The sequence below is a fragment of the Notolabrus celidotus genome, chromosome 17 (assembly GCF_009762535.1).
Source record: "Notolabrus celidotus isolate fNotCel1 chromosome 17, fNotCel1.pri, whole genome shotgun sequence".
NCBI classification, from domain to species: domain Eukaryota; kingdom Metazoa; phylum Chordata; class Actinopteri; order Labriformes; family Labridae; genus Notolabrus; species Notolabrus celidotus.
Window position 1 is genome coordinate 2248866 of NC_048288.1, and position 14739 is coordinate 2263604.

The 14739-nt window shown below is 39.7% G+C and overlaps 1 protein-coding gene and 2 long non-coding RNA genes across 3 annotated transcripts; all 3 read right to left on the minus strand.

Annotated features, from left to right (window-relative positions):
- Positions 1–6814: 6814 nt before the first annotated feature.
- On the minus strand, positions 6815–8552 carry LOC117828779 (protein Hook homolog 1-like). The gene is made up of 2 exons (XM_034706095.1): positions 8323–8552; positions 6815–8076 (listed from the first exon to the last, which is right to left on the minus strand). Exon 2 carries the CDS (start codon positions 8010–8012, stop codon positions 6903–6905), a length of 1110 nt encoding a protein of 369 aa, XP_034561986.1. The 5' UTR covers positions 8013–8076; positions 8323–8552; the 3' UTR covers positions 6815–6902.
- A 284-nt stretch (positions 8553–8836) lies between these two features.
- Positions 8837–10044, minus strand: LOC117828781. The gene is made up of 2 exons (XR_004634490.1): positions 9929–10044; positions 8837–9692 (listed from the first exon to the last, which is right to left on the minus strand). It is a non-coding gene; the product is annotated as an uncharacterized LOC117828781 (long non-coding RNA).
- Positions 10045–13103: 3059 nt separating this feature from the next.
- Positions 13104–13866, minus strand: LOC117828785. Its single transcript, XR_004634494.1, has 3 exons — positions 13710–13866; positions 13401–13458; positions 13104–13316 (listed from the first exon to the last, which is right to left on the minus strand). It is a non-coding gene; the product is annotated as an uncharacterized LOC117828785 (long non-coding RNA).
- Positions 13867–14739: the final 873 nt, after the last annotated feature.

Below are 14739 nucleotides of genomic sequence, written 5' to 3' on the forward strand. Positions count from 1 at the left end.
GATGTATCCTACTTCATCTTTGTGTCTGGCAAATGCATTTGATTCCTCCCGAAGCATTTGCTTAACAGCAAGTTGTTGTTCGCTTGTCAGATGATCCAAGCTGACGGGCGGATCCCACAGTTTTTCTTGTGGATCATCATGTGACGTCTCTGTCTTAGAGTGAGGTGGGTTTTTAGACTCTTCTACCACTACCGAGTTAACCTGATGTTCGTCTGGGTACAGTGGATAACAGTCTGCTATCTTCTGTATGCTCCCTATCATGGTTTCTCCTGGCATTGTAATGTCATGCTGAGTCGCATTTTTGACATAAATATCTACCTTACGTGAGGAACAAGAGATATTCAATAACTGACAGGTGATCTCGAGTCCCTCATCCAGTGAAAGGTTTTCTTCAGGTTCAAAGAGCATTTCAGTTTTTACTTTGAGATCTGTTCTAACAGGGCAGCTAATGCAAATCACTTGCCCACCTGGAACTACAACAGATGTACGTCCTGTTTTGACAAGGTAAGTAACATTTTCCTCTGTAGCTCCCTGAATGAGGTTAAGCAGTGCTTCTGCTTTTCTTGATCCGATCCTCAATGAATTTCTGAGTAAAGCTAGCCTTTCACCTAGCTGGACCTGATTCTCTTTCTCTTTCATTATCTCTTCGATAGCATTAAACCCTATTATAGGTCTCTGTATTATGTCCCTGCTCACTAGAACAGGAACTAGTATCTCATCTGAACTTGCTATCTTAGTTTTCGGGTCACACAGACTCAGACTGATCTCGATCCAGCCCTGAAAGAGGATTTCTGAGCCATTGGCAGCTCTTAAATCTAGCAATTCGTCATCGCTTATCAAGTCACTTATAGGATGGATTTTTGCATCTGGCAAGTTTTGGGACTTCCACGTCTCACTCATGATGGACACCTGAGCTCCTGTGTCCCACAGAGCTTGTGTCTTGACACCGTTCATGTTAAACCAAACAAGGCATTTCTTCCCTACAAGCTGTGCCACCTGTTTGTGTTTTGGAACTGGGTTGTGTGAGCTGAAAGACTGATCTTTATTGTTGACATTTGGCTTTAATGGTGCTGGAGGGCGGTGCTTGAAGAGCTCTTCTCTTTGCCCCTGCACTCCGCATGAGTTCAGAAGATCAGACTGGGGATTCAATCCTGTGTTTGAGTCATTTTGGGACTTGTGCTCCGAGGTCATGACTTGTCCCTCCAGCACAACCTCCTCCCGTTTCCCGACGGTTTCTGTCTGTCCACTACTCTGCACCCTTTTGCCCGATGTGTATCACTGCCACACTTGAAACAATGGTTGCACTCTTTCTGGTCCTGCTGACATGCTACACATCGTCTCTTTGGCCTCTTAAAAGTACTAGGGGGAGACTTCCCTGATGGCAGTGCTGTTTTCATCCATTTTTGCAAACAGGGGATTTTCTTTGGTGGGTTTGTTAGGCTTAAGTGAGGCTGGTGATGTAACAGAGTCATCTTCATCTCCACTTTTCTCTACGATGTTGAGACTCGCTCTGTGTGTGGCTTTAGTTGTAACTTTTATCTTCTGGGCCCTCTCATTTTCATTATACTGAGCAATTTGCATCTTTTGGAGGAGCAGCTCGTCACTACTTTTCTCATCCTGCAAATACATTCTCATCTCCGCTCTGATGTTATCACTAGCTAAACCTGTCGTGATAGACTGAGAACACTGGCTATTAACTAGCTCTTTGTTGTACTTCAGGCCAGACTGGGCACGCTCGGATGCAAACAGGACTTTTTGATGCAGGTCAAGTACTCGGACGAGGAAATCAAATGCTGTTTCACCAAGTCCTTGTGCAGCTTTTGTTAGTTGTTGGTACAGGACAGTTGCATCCTTTTCTGCATAATGTGCTCGTAATATTTGTCTGAGAGTGGCTAAGGTGAGATCTGTTTTTCCCTCTAAATAACTCCTCAGTTTCAATCCAGGGTTAACAGCACGAATCACTGCTTCCGTAATTTCCACTTCTGGATAGCCCTTTCTTAGACCACTTTCGATCTGGTGTTCAAGGCTACTGAAGCTTAGTGTGTCTTTTGAAGTTGACTCACCAACATATCCATTTATCCGGAAATCCTTTCTGAATCCGCTGGAGGAAGCGCAGCAGCTGTTGCTAGTGGAGTCTCTACCTCTGCCTCGAGTGCCCTCGTCCCGCGCTGCCTCTGGGACGACCCGCGCTGCCTTTGTGACGACCCGCGTTGTCTCTGGGACGACCCACTGCTCCAGCGTCGTCAGGAGCGGTGCGTTGTCCCCTTGTTGTGGGTCCCGCGTCGGCTGGGTCGGGCGGACTGCCTCATCTAGCCCCTCCGCGGCTGTTGGTGCAGAAGAGACAGGTGCTGCTCCCACGTCGTCGGTCCCCGACTGGTCCTCTCGCAGAACCTCAGATGCGTCATTCAGCTCCAACAGCACAGCCATGCCCTCGTCTTCTCTCTCCAAAAACTCTTCACGTTCACAAAACTTTAGAACGTGTTTCACCAGTGCCCGACGGCTTTTATCTTTAATGCCCTCAGAGTCTTTGCCTGCTATTTTACAGTATTCACAAACTTCGTGTAGTTCTTTCACTGTCATTTCAAACAGTTTCTTTTCCATGTCCAAAAGGAATTCTTCCCGGAGCTCTGACATCTTGTTGTTATCGTTTCTCATTTACTGACACTCGGAAAAAAACAAAACGAGACTCTGTCGTGCTAGCTAAACGTCAACAGCTATCTGTTGCTAACCATTAGCTTTGTTAGCCTGCTGTCGTTAGCTTTCCCACACAGATGCGACGTTTACCGTGTTTCTCCCGGAGTTCAGAGTCCTTTGCTGTGAATAATAATCCCGGACGAGCCCCCAAAATGTTACACCATCCAGACTACCACGACGTTCATGGTGTAGAAGTGATTCATTTTATTATTCAACAGCATGGTCGGCAGAGAGAATACAACAAGTGCGGCAACACCGAGCACACGCTTCAACAAAACAAAAAAACACAGACCACAGCCTAGCACTTCTTCTGGGTTTTCCCTTCTTGTGTTATCAAACGGTATCTGCTGCCACCTACTGGACAGTGCAGTGCAACTTAACTGGTCACTAAACCTAAAACACAGAACATTGATTTTCATTACATTACATAAAGATTACTGAATATTAATATAAATTAATATACAAAAACATATTTTTCCAGGTGCTACACGTAGCACAGTGTGGTCAGGAATGCAAAGAACTGGAAATCAAGAAGGGGACAGTGACAAGGATCAATGTTTAACTTTAACTACTGAAAGGCAGATTTTATTTCAGAGTGAAAGAAAAATCCTTTAGTTCTCAGTCTATGTTTAAGCACGGGTGAAATGTGTGTGTGTCCATAGAATAGGAAGCTCATGCATTTACTGATCATATTGAATTTAACATCTTCAAAGCTCAAATCATAAAGTGAAGACTGAAACTACCGGAGTCATTTGCCTTTAACAAAGTATTAAAAGGTTAAAATTAGAACAATACAGATGCTGCATATCCACACAGAAAGATGTACAACGCAAGGGTAATGCTCCGGTCATGATAAAGTCATGAGGCAATGCTTATTCACTACTCTGTATTCATTATTACTCTTTACTTCTGTGTTAATAATTGACATTGAAGGGTTACTTTATTGCGTATGTGATGTTCACTGGATGGTTCAGAGCTCTTTAGGATCAGTTCAGGGAGAAAGTGAACTAATCACTGTTTATTCAGGACCTTCACCTCTTCTTGAATTGTCACTGTTATTCTTCCTGACACTACTACATTGTGTTTCCTTATTGTTTCTCTGAAACCTTTAGTGCTTTCATTCATTTCATCTTTAGTCCCACAACCATCCTTGGACTCAAGTCGTGCGTTTCAAGTGATTCTAGTGACTTTCACCCCATGTGTTGGGGAAACACAGCTTGAGCATTAGATGTTCATTTTGCTAATTAGTAATCACTTTTGCTGATTACAGCAAAATTCTGTTTCAGACATATTTTTCTGTGGGTTATATTGGACAGATGTTTTAATTGACAGAGTTTGAATGGTCTTACTCAGAGCCGGCACTAACCATTTTGGTGCCCTAGGCAAGATTTCAGCTGGTGCCCCTTGTATTGCAGTCAGCTCAGCCACTAATCACAAAATTGATAAACTTCAAGAAAAGTGGTATAAAGCTTTATATTTTAAACATTTTCTTTATTTTCTATTTTCTAAGAGAAGTGATAAGTGAGAAACCCATCCCTGCCTCTACAACTGAGTTCATATGGGGAAAGAAAACCCCTAGAATCAAGAGGAAGGTTCTGCATGTATCTAGGTCTGAAGGAGGATTCAATCTCCCACATTTAGAGCTATATTATTTAGCCACTCAAGCATTGTACTTATACCATATTGTTAAAAATACCTTAGAAGAGCAGTGGATTAAGATTGACAATGCACAGGTTCAAAACCTTTTCTTGTATGTATTCTTAAAATAAAGGAATAACAGTTCGGACAATTTCATGGTAAAAAACTTGAACTGCAAAAAGCCAGCCTTCAAAAACAAAAACAAATATACAAAAAATGGAGTATATTATTTAAACTAAGCAAAATGATCTGCCAACAGAACAAGAAAATTTGTTTTTTTAAGACTTGAATTAAGTAAATACTCATTTTTTGGGGGGGGGGGGGGGGGGCTTTTACACCTTTAATTTGTAGAGGAGAGGACAGTGGATAGTTCAGCAAAGTGGGAAAGAGTGGGGGAATGACTTGAACCCCATTAGGCTAAGTGTGGCCCAGGTGCCATTATCTTGACATAATGACATGCACTAGGCATTACATTTCTTGAAAGCAGCAAAGTTATACTAAAAACTAATTGACTTTTCTTGATGGAAAGACAAAAGTTCAGAATATATTTCTCATTATGTAGGATCATTTTCTGCCTTGTAATTTGGAAGAACTTTTCTGAATGTAATTATTTCTGTTTGAAACAGTTTGAAATGTTAAATGTTTAAATATGAAGTGTCAGTTTACAGTACTGTGCCAACTGTACTGATATATAGTAGTACATATTTTCTATTGTTTCATTGAAATTAAAACAGTGGATTACAGTTGGCTGTCATTTGTTTTCACTGTGTGAAGAGATAGAATTGTGTCAAAGTCATGATTTCTTATTTCATGCTTCAAATAAGAAATAATCACTTTGAAAAAGCAGTTTTATACTTGTGAGTGTTGATGAAACAGCTTTGTAACACTTGATATTCTAGTTTCAAGCTTGTATTACTCAATATAGGTCATAAAATCTCAGTAACAAGCTGTAATATCTTACTGAGATCATTTAGGACCAAAACACTCAAAACAAGTGAAACACTCCAACATAAAAACTACTTAGTGAGAACAATGATCTGATCAGGCAAAAAATAATCAACTTCCACCCTGATCTGAGATATTCAATCTTACTTAGATTTCAGTTTTTGCAGTGTGGCAGTCAGTTGGAATGATGTTCAGTGAGTCAATATCAATTCCAAAACAAACTATTATTTGGGACAGTCCTGTCATAACTCTACAGAACTCACCTTTAAACTGGTCTGCATGGAGGGAGAGAGGTACAGAGACTACTGAAGACCTGATCAGTGGAAATAAATGTATCTCCTGGACCGACCTTCAATCCACTTTTTGTTTCTCTAATGAAGAATTGTTCAGGTATATGCAGCTTAGAAGTGTATTTCAAATGTTTGACCTACATTCTTACACAGAGCAGAGTGATTTAGAGGAATCTATTTCTATCAGAAACGTGTAATCATTGAATTGGTAAAGTTTATAAGGTTTTGCAGAAATCATATTCTGTTGAAACTACGTTGCAAACTAGAATGAATTCATGGAACCAAGATTTAGGGAGGAAGGATATCAAATTGAGATGGAAGGACTGTTGGAGTTTAACAAGAGATATTACAGTCAATGAAAATTTGTGAAATGCAGACTCACAGATTCACTGATTCATGCACTTTGGAACTGGAGTAAAGTTCAGAAGGTTTGGTTGAAATAGAGCGTTGGTTGTCTGAGGTTTTGGGAGTGGAAATGAATTTCAATATTTATATTTGCATCTTTCAAGATGTCTCACATGTAAGAGTCAGATATCCACAAAGCTGGGTTATTCTTTTTTCCTCTATTGTATTTAAGAAAGTTCTTTTAAAACACTGGAAAGCTACATGTCCTCGCTCACTTAAACACTGGAGTGACAAACTGCAATATTATTTAAAACTGAAAAAATCATCAGCCCTTGAAAAGAACCAAATATTTCATTTTGAAAACATATGTGTTAAAGTATTACACGCACTTAGTTCATAAGTTTTAGTGAGAGTACTGAAAATTTGATTTGTGATCAAAGATTTTCTGTTATTTGAATCTATTTTTAAACAGCTAACATTTATTTAAAGAAGAAACAAATCCTGAAATGATAGAAATGGAGCTTGTCGGTGTGAGGAGTTGTTTTTTCTGTTCTGTTTGTGGATCTTGTTTTTGTTTGTTTGTTGTTTTGTGTTACTGTTAGTTTCATTGTCCCCTTTGTTTAATTGTTTATTTGTTTTGGTGTCATGTGTATGAGGTTAAATGTGAATTTTAAAAAATGATACCATAAAATGAATAGCTTGCAGACTCATGATAAGGTTTCATGCATTTAGGTCAGTTAATAAGAAAAACCTCAGAGAGAGATGTTGAGGCTCAGAGACCCTGGATCTATTAGACCTGTTCAAACACACTCTGCAAACACATTTGATTCTATTACACATCAGACTCTCTATACAGACAACAGTGTGACAAATACAGAAATACAAACAAAGGAAAGAACATATATTTTTCACCAATTTATTCTAATTTTTTGTGTGGGATGAAACCGGAGTGACCCGGAGAAAAACCCACGGAGGGGGGGCAGCAGCTGTTTAGGGGGGTGTTCTCCAGGGAGAGATCTTGATCAGTTCTTTAGTCCAAGTCTCAGCCCTGGGAAGGGAGGGCCCTGTGTTGTCTTGGAGGGACAGGTTCTTCATTAGTGTTGCAAGATCAGTCTCCTCCTTGAGAGCCAGATGGTTGGGGGGCTCCATCACCAAAAGCTGCTCACGGACCTTTTCCAGCTCTTTCATTAGAAAGTCACTCCACAAGGTTTTGTTTTTGTTCTCCTTGGTGAGCTGGTCCACCTTCTCCTTGAGTCTGTCACTGTCCTCCTTCTGGGATTTTAATTTGGAGGACAGCTCAGTGTGACTGGTCGTGGCTTCTGCCAGCCTTTTCTTCAGGTCCTCCACCTCCTCCTTGGTGTCTGAAGCCCACAGTGTCCAAAGCTGGTCCCTGACCTCGTCCAGCTCATTCATGAGGCGGTCACTCCACCAGGTTAGGTTTGCCTTGTCCTTGGTGAGCTTGTCCACCTGCTCCTTGAGGTCTAAGGCCTCCAGCGCCGAAAGCTGCTCCCTGACCTCGGCCAGCTCTTTCAGAACGAGGTCACCCCAAAAGGTCTGGTTTTCATTTTCATTGGTGAGATTGTCCACCTCCTTCTTGAGTCTGTCCATGTCCTCATTCTGGGATGTTAATTTGGAGGACAGCTCAGTCTGGCTGGTCTTGGCTTCTGCCAGCCATTGCTTCAGGTCCTCCACCTCCTTCTTGAGGGTCTTATTGGCCTCCTCCTTGGCTGTGAGCTGCTGGTTTAGGTCTTTGATTATACCAGTGAACTTCCCTGTGGTGTGCTGCACATAGTGGGTGAGGTTCTGAGGCTGAAAGGAGTGCTTCAGGCGTTTCAGTTGTTCTTTTAAACACCTGTTCTCCTCCTCACACTGGAGTCTCTGTTTATGCTCCTCCTCCAGCCTCTCCTGCAGCTCCTGGACCTGGCTGTCGGCAGCGGGATACCTCTCCTGCCGTTGGGGTGGGCGCCTCTGATGGTATTGAGGATGAGGTTTGTCTTGGCTTGGCCAGCGACAATACCTTCTGATGATCTCCTCCAGAGTCTCATTTGACTCATCTATGTCCATCGGTTGGTACCAGCTGGTTGATTCTGAGTTTTCCATTTCTCTCTTTGGTTTGAGGATTGTTGCTGTCTCTCTGACTCTGACTGTGTTCTCCAGATTAAATCTGTGAAGTGTGTGTGTGGTCTGTCAGCTTGGTCCTGTATATGTTTAAAAACTCAGACTCTACATTCTAAAAGGCTTTGTGACTGTTATGACACCTACCATTCTTGAAATCCTATTGTGACCTAATAGAAGCATTGGAGGCATTACATGTTCACTGAATACAAACAAAATGGCCGCCCCCAGAATCCACATGTAACAAACCCTTGACTGACTCCTCCTTTGCAAAATAAACACACATTAAACTCACCAATGAAATGTTGAAGATTCCTCGGGCTGGTACAGTCCACAGAAGACCAGATCCTAGAGTTGGTGTGAAGCAGACCCTCATGTCTGAAGAACAGGGCTGGACATCTCTGGTTTGAGGCCGATACAATACGCATCCTGATACATTGTCAACAATCCACTACATCAAAGATACATAATTGAGGGAGAAAGACTCACTGTGGATTCACGGCAGGTGAATCCTAGTGTGGCAGGGCGGGCTAACAGCTAGAAAATTAGCATATGCCTAGATGAGCATGTGGCTGTTTCCTGCTCCTTTCTGATTGAACCTACTGCTACTGATGCTTTTGATAATGAACTGTTCACTGACTCTAAACTAAGGAGTCATCTGTATTGTTCACAGTAGGCTAAATGAATGTAGCTCCTGTATACAGTAAGAATAAAGTAAACACAAATATAAATGAGAAGAACATGGTCTATCACTGTAACTCATTACAATACACAAACCAATGATTACAAAATGACATTAAACAAAGGGACACTTATTATAGAATTATTTTTAATCACATAAAGAAAGAGAAATTAATTGAGCTATTAGTTTAACATCAACTGCATGAATTATATAATTATCAGCTATGAGCACATGGAACTCCTCCTGAGCCGGCCTCTTGCCAAGTTATGAAAGGTGAGACGACACGGGTATTAGGTTTCCTCTGGTGACTGCTAGGTTTGGAATATAAAACAAATTCATTGAGAGATGTGGTTCACAGATTGAATGATACACATAATCATATGATCATGCTGCTGTGCAATCCAAAATTGAGTGTTAGCAATAAAAATCATTACAGAGCAAATTATTTTTGTCTTTGTTGATTTGTCTTTGTTTCTACTTGACCTTGTTTATGTTGAGGTGCTGAGTTATTCTGAATTTGGTGTCTTAGCGCTGTCCTGTGTCTCACTGTGTGAACTTAAAAGTGACTGTGTGTAGAGTTGCTCTGATTAGAAGAACATCAACCTCACATCAAATAAATATTAAGCTGTTGTTAACTAATTGTGTTTTTAATGTACTTTCTTAACTTTGCTGGTAAGTTAAGGTGAGCACAAAATCTGTCTTCCTCTTCTTATATTTCTGCCTAGAAAAATAAAAAAAAACATGCAAACAAAAAGGTATTCCATCATAGACATATTATAGTTTCTTCTTCTTTGTATTAGTTTTTAGTTTAACTTCAGTCTCATCCTGGTCTGAAGGGATAGATCTCCATCAGAAATGTCCTCCAGGAGGAGTCCGACGGACACAAAGTGATGAGATTATTGTCCCACCTCTGTGGCTTTCCAGGAACGGTAGCTCAGGTAAGTGCTGCCTGCGTAGCACAGTGTGGTCAGGAATGCAAAGAACTGGAAATCAAGAAGGGGACAGTGACAAGGATCAATGTTTAACTTTAACTACTGAAAGGCAGATTTTATTTCAGAGTGAAAGAAAAATCCTTTAGTTCTCAGTCTATGTTTAAGCACGGGTGAAATGTGTGTGTGTCCATAGAATAGGAAGCTCATGCATTTACTGATCATATTGAATTTAACATCTTCAAAGCTCAAATCATAAAGTGAAAACTGAAACTACCGGAGTCATTTACCTTTAACAAAGTATTAAAAGGTTAAAATTAGAACAATACAGATGCTGCATATCCACACAGAAAGATGTACAACGCAAGGGTAATGCTCCGGTCATGATAAAGTCATGAGGCAATGCTTATTCACTACTCTGTATTCATTATTACTCTTTACTTCTGTGTTAATAATTGACATTGAAGGGTTATTTTATTGCGTATGTGATGTTCACTGGATGGTTCAGAGCTCTTTAGGATCAGTTCAGGGAGAAAGTGAACTAATCACTGTTTATTCAGGACCTTCACCTCTTCTTGAATTGTCACTGTTATTCTTCCTGACACTACTACATTGTGTTTCCTTATTGTTTCTCTGAAACCTTTAGTGTTTTCATTCATTTCATCTTTAGTCCCACAACCATCCTTGGACTCAAGTCGTGACCATAGACTGTATAAAATATGGACGTAGTATCCGTGACGTCACCCATCTGTTCCTGAGAGCTGCTTTGAAGCAAATCGACGGCTGCAGCCATATTGGTAATGCTGTCTTCCGGCCAGCTTCCGGGTGAGCTAGACTCCGGTGGAGAGGCGTGGTTAAGGCGGATCGAACGATTATTGGACAATGAATCCGCGCTCTTTTAGCTCAAGGCTAACAGGGAAGCTATGGCTAAGATAAGCTAAGCTAAGCTAAGCTAAGCGAAGCTAGGTTAAGCTTTTTGGAACCAACGGGGCTAACACTATGCACAGTGTCTGCAACATGGCTGCATCACTCCCGCACTATTCTGCACACTCCTTGAAGTAAGTTATCCCATGGATTTTATCATCTAAAAGTACAATTTAAATCTTGAAACCATTAAGTTATTTTTGAATGCACAGTTCTAGTAAAACATATTTGTAATTACCAACATTAACAAGATTTTGTCCTGACCGATGGTCGTGACTTACAGAAATATAACATTAGCATTTTTTAAACATATCAATATATATGAAACGGACAAGTTTAATCAAATTCTAATATTCAAACAGTCACACTTTGGTATGAGTGTTTTATTAGGGTGTCACCTGTCACGTAATAATTACTAAGTTTAGGATTAAGAATTTTTAGAGTGATATTTGTGATTATGCTGTGCTAGTGCTGCTCTTGTTCTTTTTTAAGTTAAATGGGGAATCATTACAAACAAGGAATATGATAAAACTTCTGATAATAAATTAGTACCTGATTAGGACGCACCTCATATTATAATGCATTTAAGTTGGTGCAGTTTTGACCTAACAAGGATGTCCGTAGGGGGCTGTGTCAAAATTGTGGTACTTACCTTAACAACAAAAAGTAAGATATTAAATTAGATATGTTGAAAAAAAAACATGACAGTTGAAAAAAGCTCTTTCAAGATATTAATTCTATCTTCTATTGACTCCTTATAGGACTGATGAATGCATGGCTGCCCTCAACAAAACCGGCCCTGCAGGGAAAAATGGAAAAGACTGTAAGTATCAGTCTGACAAACTTCACAGGAAAAAATATTAAGACTACATCTACATCCACTGACTTGCTGCTTTCTTGTTCCATATCATCCTTGCAGATATTACTAGCATTCTAAGAATTGAAAAACTGAGCTGTCTTATATAAGTTAGTTATATATAGATTATAAAAATACCTAAGGCATTAATTGCACCTTTTCCTATCTCTTTCATAGACAACATCTGGATAATGGGGGACAGCTACGTCCGTCGTGGTGCCCAGAGAGCTGCAGAGACGATGGGAAGCAACCTCGGGATCCAGGGGACACGGATCTGCTGGTTCGGCTGGGGTGGACTGCGGTGGAGGGGCCTCCTCCCCTTCTTTGCCCACAGTCTGAGAGGACGGACAGCGCCGGACGTCCTCCTGGTCCACTGTGGGGGCAATGATGTGGGGGAGGTCAGCGGTGTAAAACTTTTAAATGTAATGAAAGAAGACCTCCAGCATCTCCGTGTCCAGCACCCGCACATGAAAATAATTTTGTCTGGCATCACTCAGCGGTGCCGGTGGAAAGCTGTAAGCATTCCAGCAAAGATAGAGAAGTCTAGAAAATGTATTAACAGTGTCATGGCTACATTTCTGAGGACCTTAGATGGTGCTCTGGTTGAGCACCCTCACATTAAACATGACAGTCCTGGGTTATTTTTGAGGGATGGAGTTCATTTCACACCTAGGGGAAATTAAATTTTTTTAACTGATATAGCAAAAAGTCTTAAAGACCACCTCCAAACGCAATGAACTGCTTTCAGTTCAGAGTCTAAATGACTCCGCCTTTGGAATTGGCCTTTAGGACTTCTTTAATTTGCAAAAAAAAAAGTAGTCCATGACGGTCATGCCAAATGTTGAGATTTATATTTAAATAATAATAATAATATAATAATAATAATGATAATCATTATTATTATTATATTATTATTGTTAATGTTATTGTTAATGTTCCAAAAGCATCTGTAGCCATGACATTGTTCTCTTGACTTTTCTATCTTTCCAGAATTGTTTTCATGTCCGGGTACCTTTTTCCCAAGGCTGCTTCCCCGACTCTGCAGCGCTCTGTGCCCATGGCGGGCAAAAGCGGGAGCTATACAGCAAAAGCGGGAGCTATAGTCTATGGTGTGTGTATGTATGTATGTATATATGTATGTTGATTTCTGCTGTCTTTAAATTAAATGTTATGATGTTATGAAAACAGAGTAATTAAATTGAAGTTCAAAACCAGAATTTCCTTTGGGTGATGTTCCCATTTATTGCAGTGAAAAAGAATGACATTGTCCAGTTTGTTCATTCAGCTTGCATGCATGTATGGTAAGAACCGTATGCTCCTTTCACCTTCCAACAAAAGACTAGGCTACCTGCCCTAATTTATACACCTGTTCACCATCAGCAGACATTCAAAAATGTATCACTGTCAGGTAAAACACCACCATCTAGTGGTTAAAAAAATGCATAACAAATGGCTCCAAAGGTTATTATTAGGTGTTATAAGGTGGTTGCACAAGTCTTCAGTATAAACATATTTCTGAATACCACAAGAGAATTTCAGTAATTCATTAAGGCTATTTATCTTGAGCTAACACTCTGTATGGACTCTGAAAATAAATCATGCATTCACCATTACTTAACTCATTAATAAACGTTCACCACCAGTATCATGGAAAAGTATGATTATTTTAACTAGCATAAATGAAATACCAATACTAATTGATTACACATTTTAAAGAAGACAAAAGAATAAGAAGTGTACTTCAAAGTTTACTTATAATACATGTAACTATGTTATGAAGTTATTACTTAATGAAGTAAGGATACAGAAAACTGGCATCATTTGGCAAACTAGAAATATCTTTAGGAAAAGGTGATGTCTTTATCCTTTTCATATTTGCCAGGGTGTTTTAATGTCTCCTACATGAGAGGAGAGAAGATGAGAGGTTAGATAAACTGTTACAAAAAATGACTTGGGCCTGTCTTAGTTTGAAGCCCACTCACCACGACAAGGTGCAGGCCAGGAGTGGGAACATATAGCACAGGACAAACATACATGAAACTAAAATGCACACAGACAAGACATAAAGAGAAAACAAGCAATAATAGGACAACATGAGTAAACTTGTGTAGAACAACAAACTTACAGAAAAAACTGGTAGACTGAGGAAACACAGCAGAAGGGTCAGTCACCAATAAACAACTCACTTCTTTTAAAAACCACACCTTTTAACTTTAAGAACTATTACTACAAACACTTTCAACAATGAGGTAACAGAAACATTTTTATAAGGCTTATTTAAAAGTACTCACCTCAAAAATTAATCAAAATAATCCTTAAGGTTTCAATAGGGCCTCGCCGTCACTGTGTCGGTGCTCGGGCACTAAAAAGGTCAAATTCAAGAACTTTCTTTGTAAATTCTGATTACCTGTAACATAACCTAGTATTCAAAATAAATGTACTGATGGAGCTTATACCACTCACAGTACATATCACAAAATCAAATTAAACAAACATGCAAAATAAATGGGTTTTTCATACTTATCAGAAGAGTATCAGTTAAAATACATTTGTGTACATTTCATTATGTTGACTTTTTTTGTGCTTTTAAATGTTTTTGTGAACTATATCTTATCTGTGGAACACACTTTTAGAAACTACATGAACATAAATACTCACCAGGTTCAGGAAACTTACCTGAGAAGAACAGAAAATTATGTTTTTGTACTTTTTTATTATTTATAATTTTTTTGTGCTTTCTGAATATGTTGTGAACTCTACCTCAACAGGGAAACATATTTTCAAAAACTATTAATATAAACACTGACCAGGTGCTGAAAACTTAACTCTCTACTGAAACACTGACCAGAGGAGTTGCAAATTAATAAAAACAATAAAATAAAAAAAGCATGCTAAACAGATCAACATCATCTTAGACCCCGTTCATGCAGACTCTAAGAGATATTAACCAGTTTTAAACCTTGCATGGGCTTAGTGATCAATATTTGAGTTTGTCTTGGCGTAGCATCTCAACATCCTTTGATTTAATCGAGAAATTTCCTGTAAAAGTTGGGCCCCGTTCATGCAGACTCCAACTGATAAGAAGCTACGCAATCGATGGAGTTTTACCTAAACAAGTGTCTTCAGTAAAAACTTGGGCCCCGTACATGCAGGCTCCAAGTTTACTTCTTTATTTGATGTCAGTAATGAGTATTGGACAATGTATTTGCCTAAGCACACATTGACGGTTACTTGTGCCCCGTTCATGCAGGCTCCAAGTAACATTGTCAATGTTGTCTGTAAAAAGTATGGCTTGGTACTTACCATGATCCATGTTCTAAG

Coding starts and splice junctions, on each gene's coding strand:
- LOC117828779 (XM_034706095.1), bottom strand. CDS start 8,012: ATGGAAAACTCAGAATCAACCAGCTGGTACCAACCGATGGACATAGAT.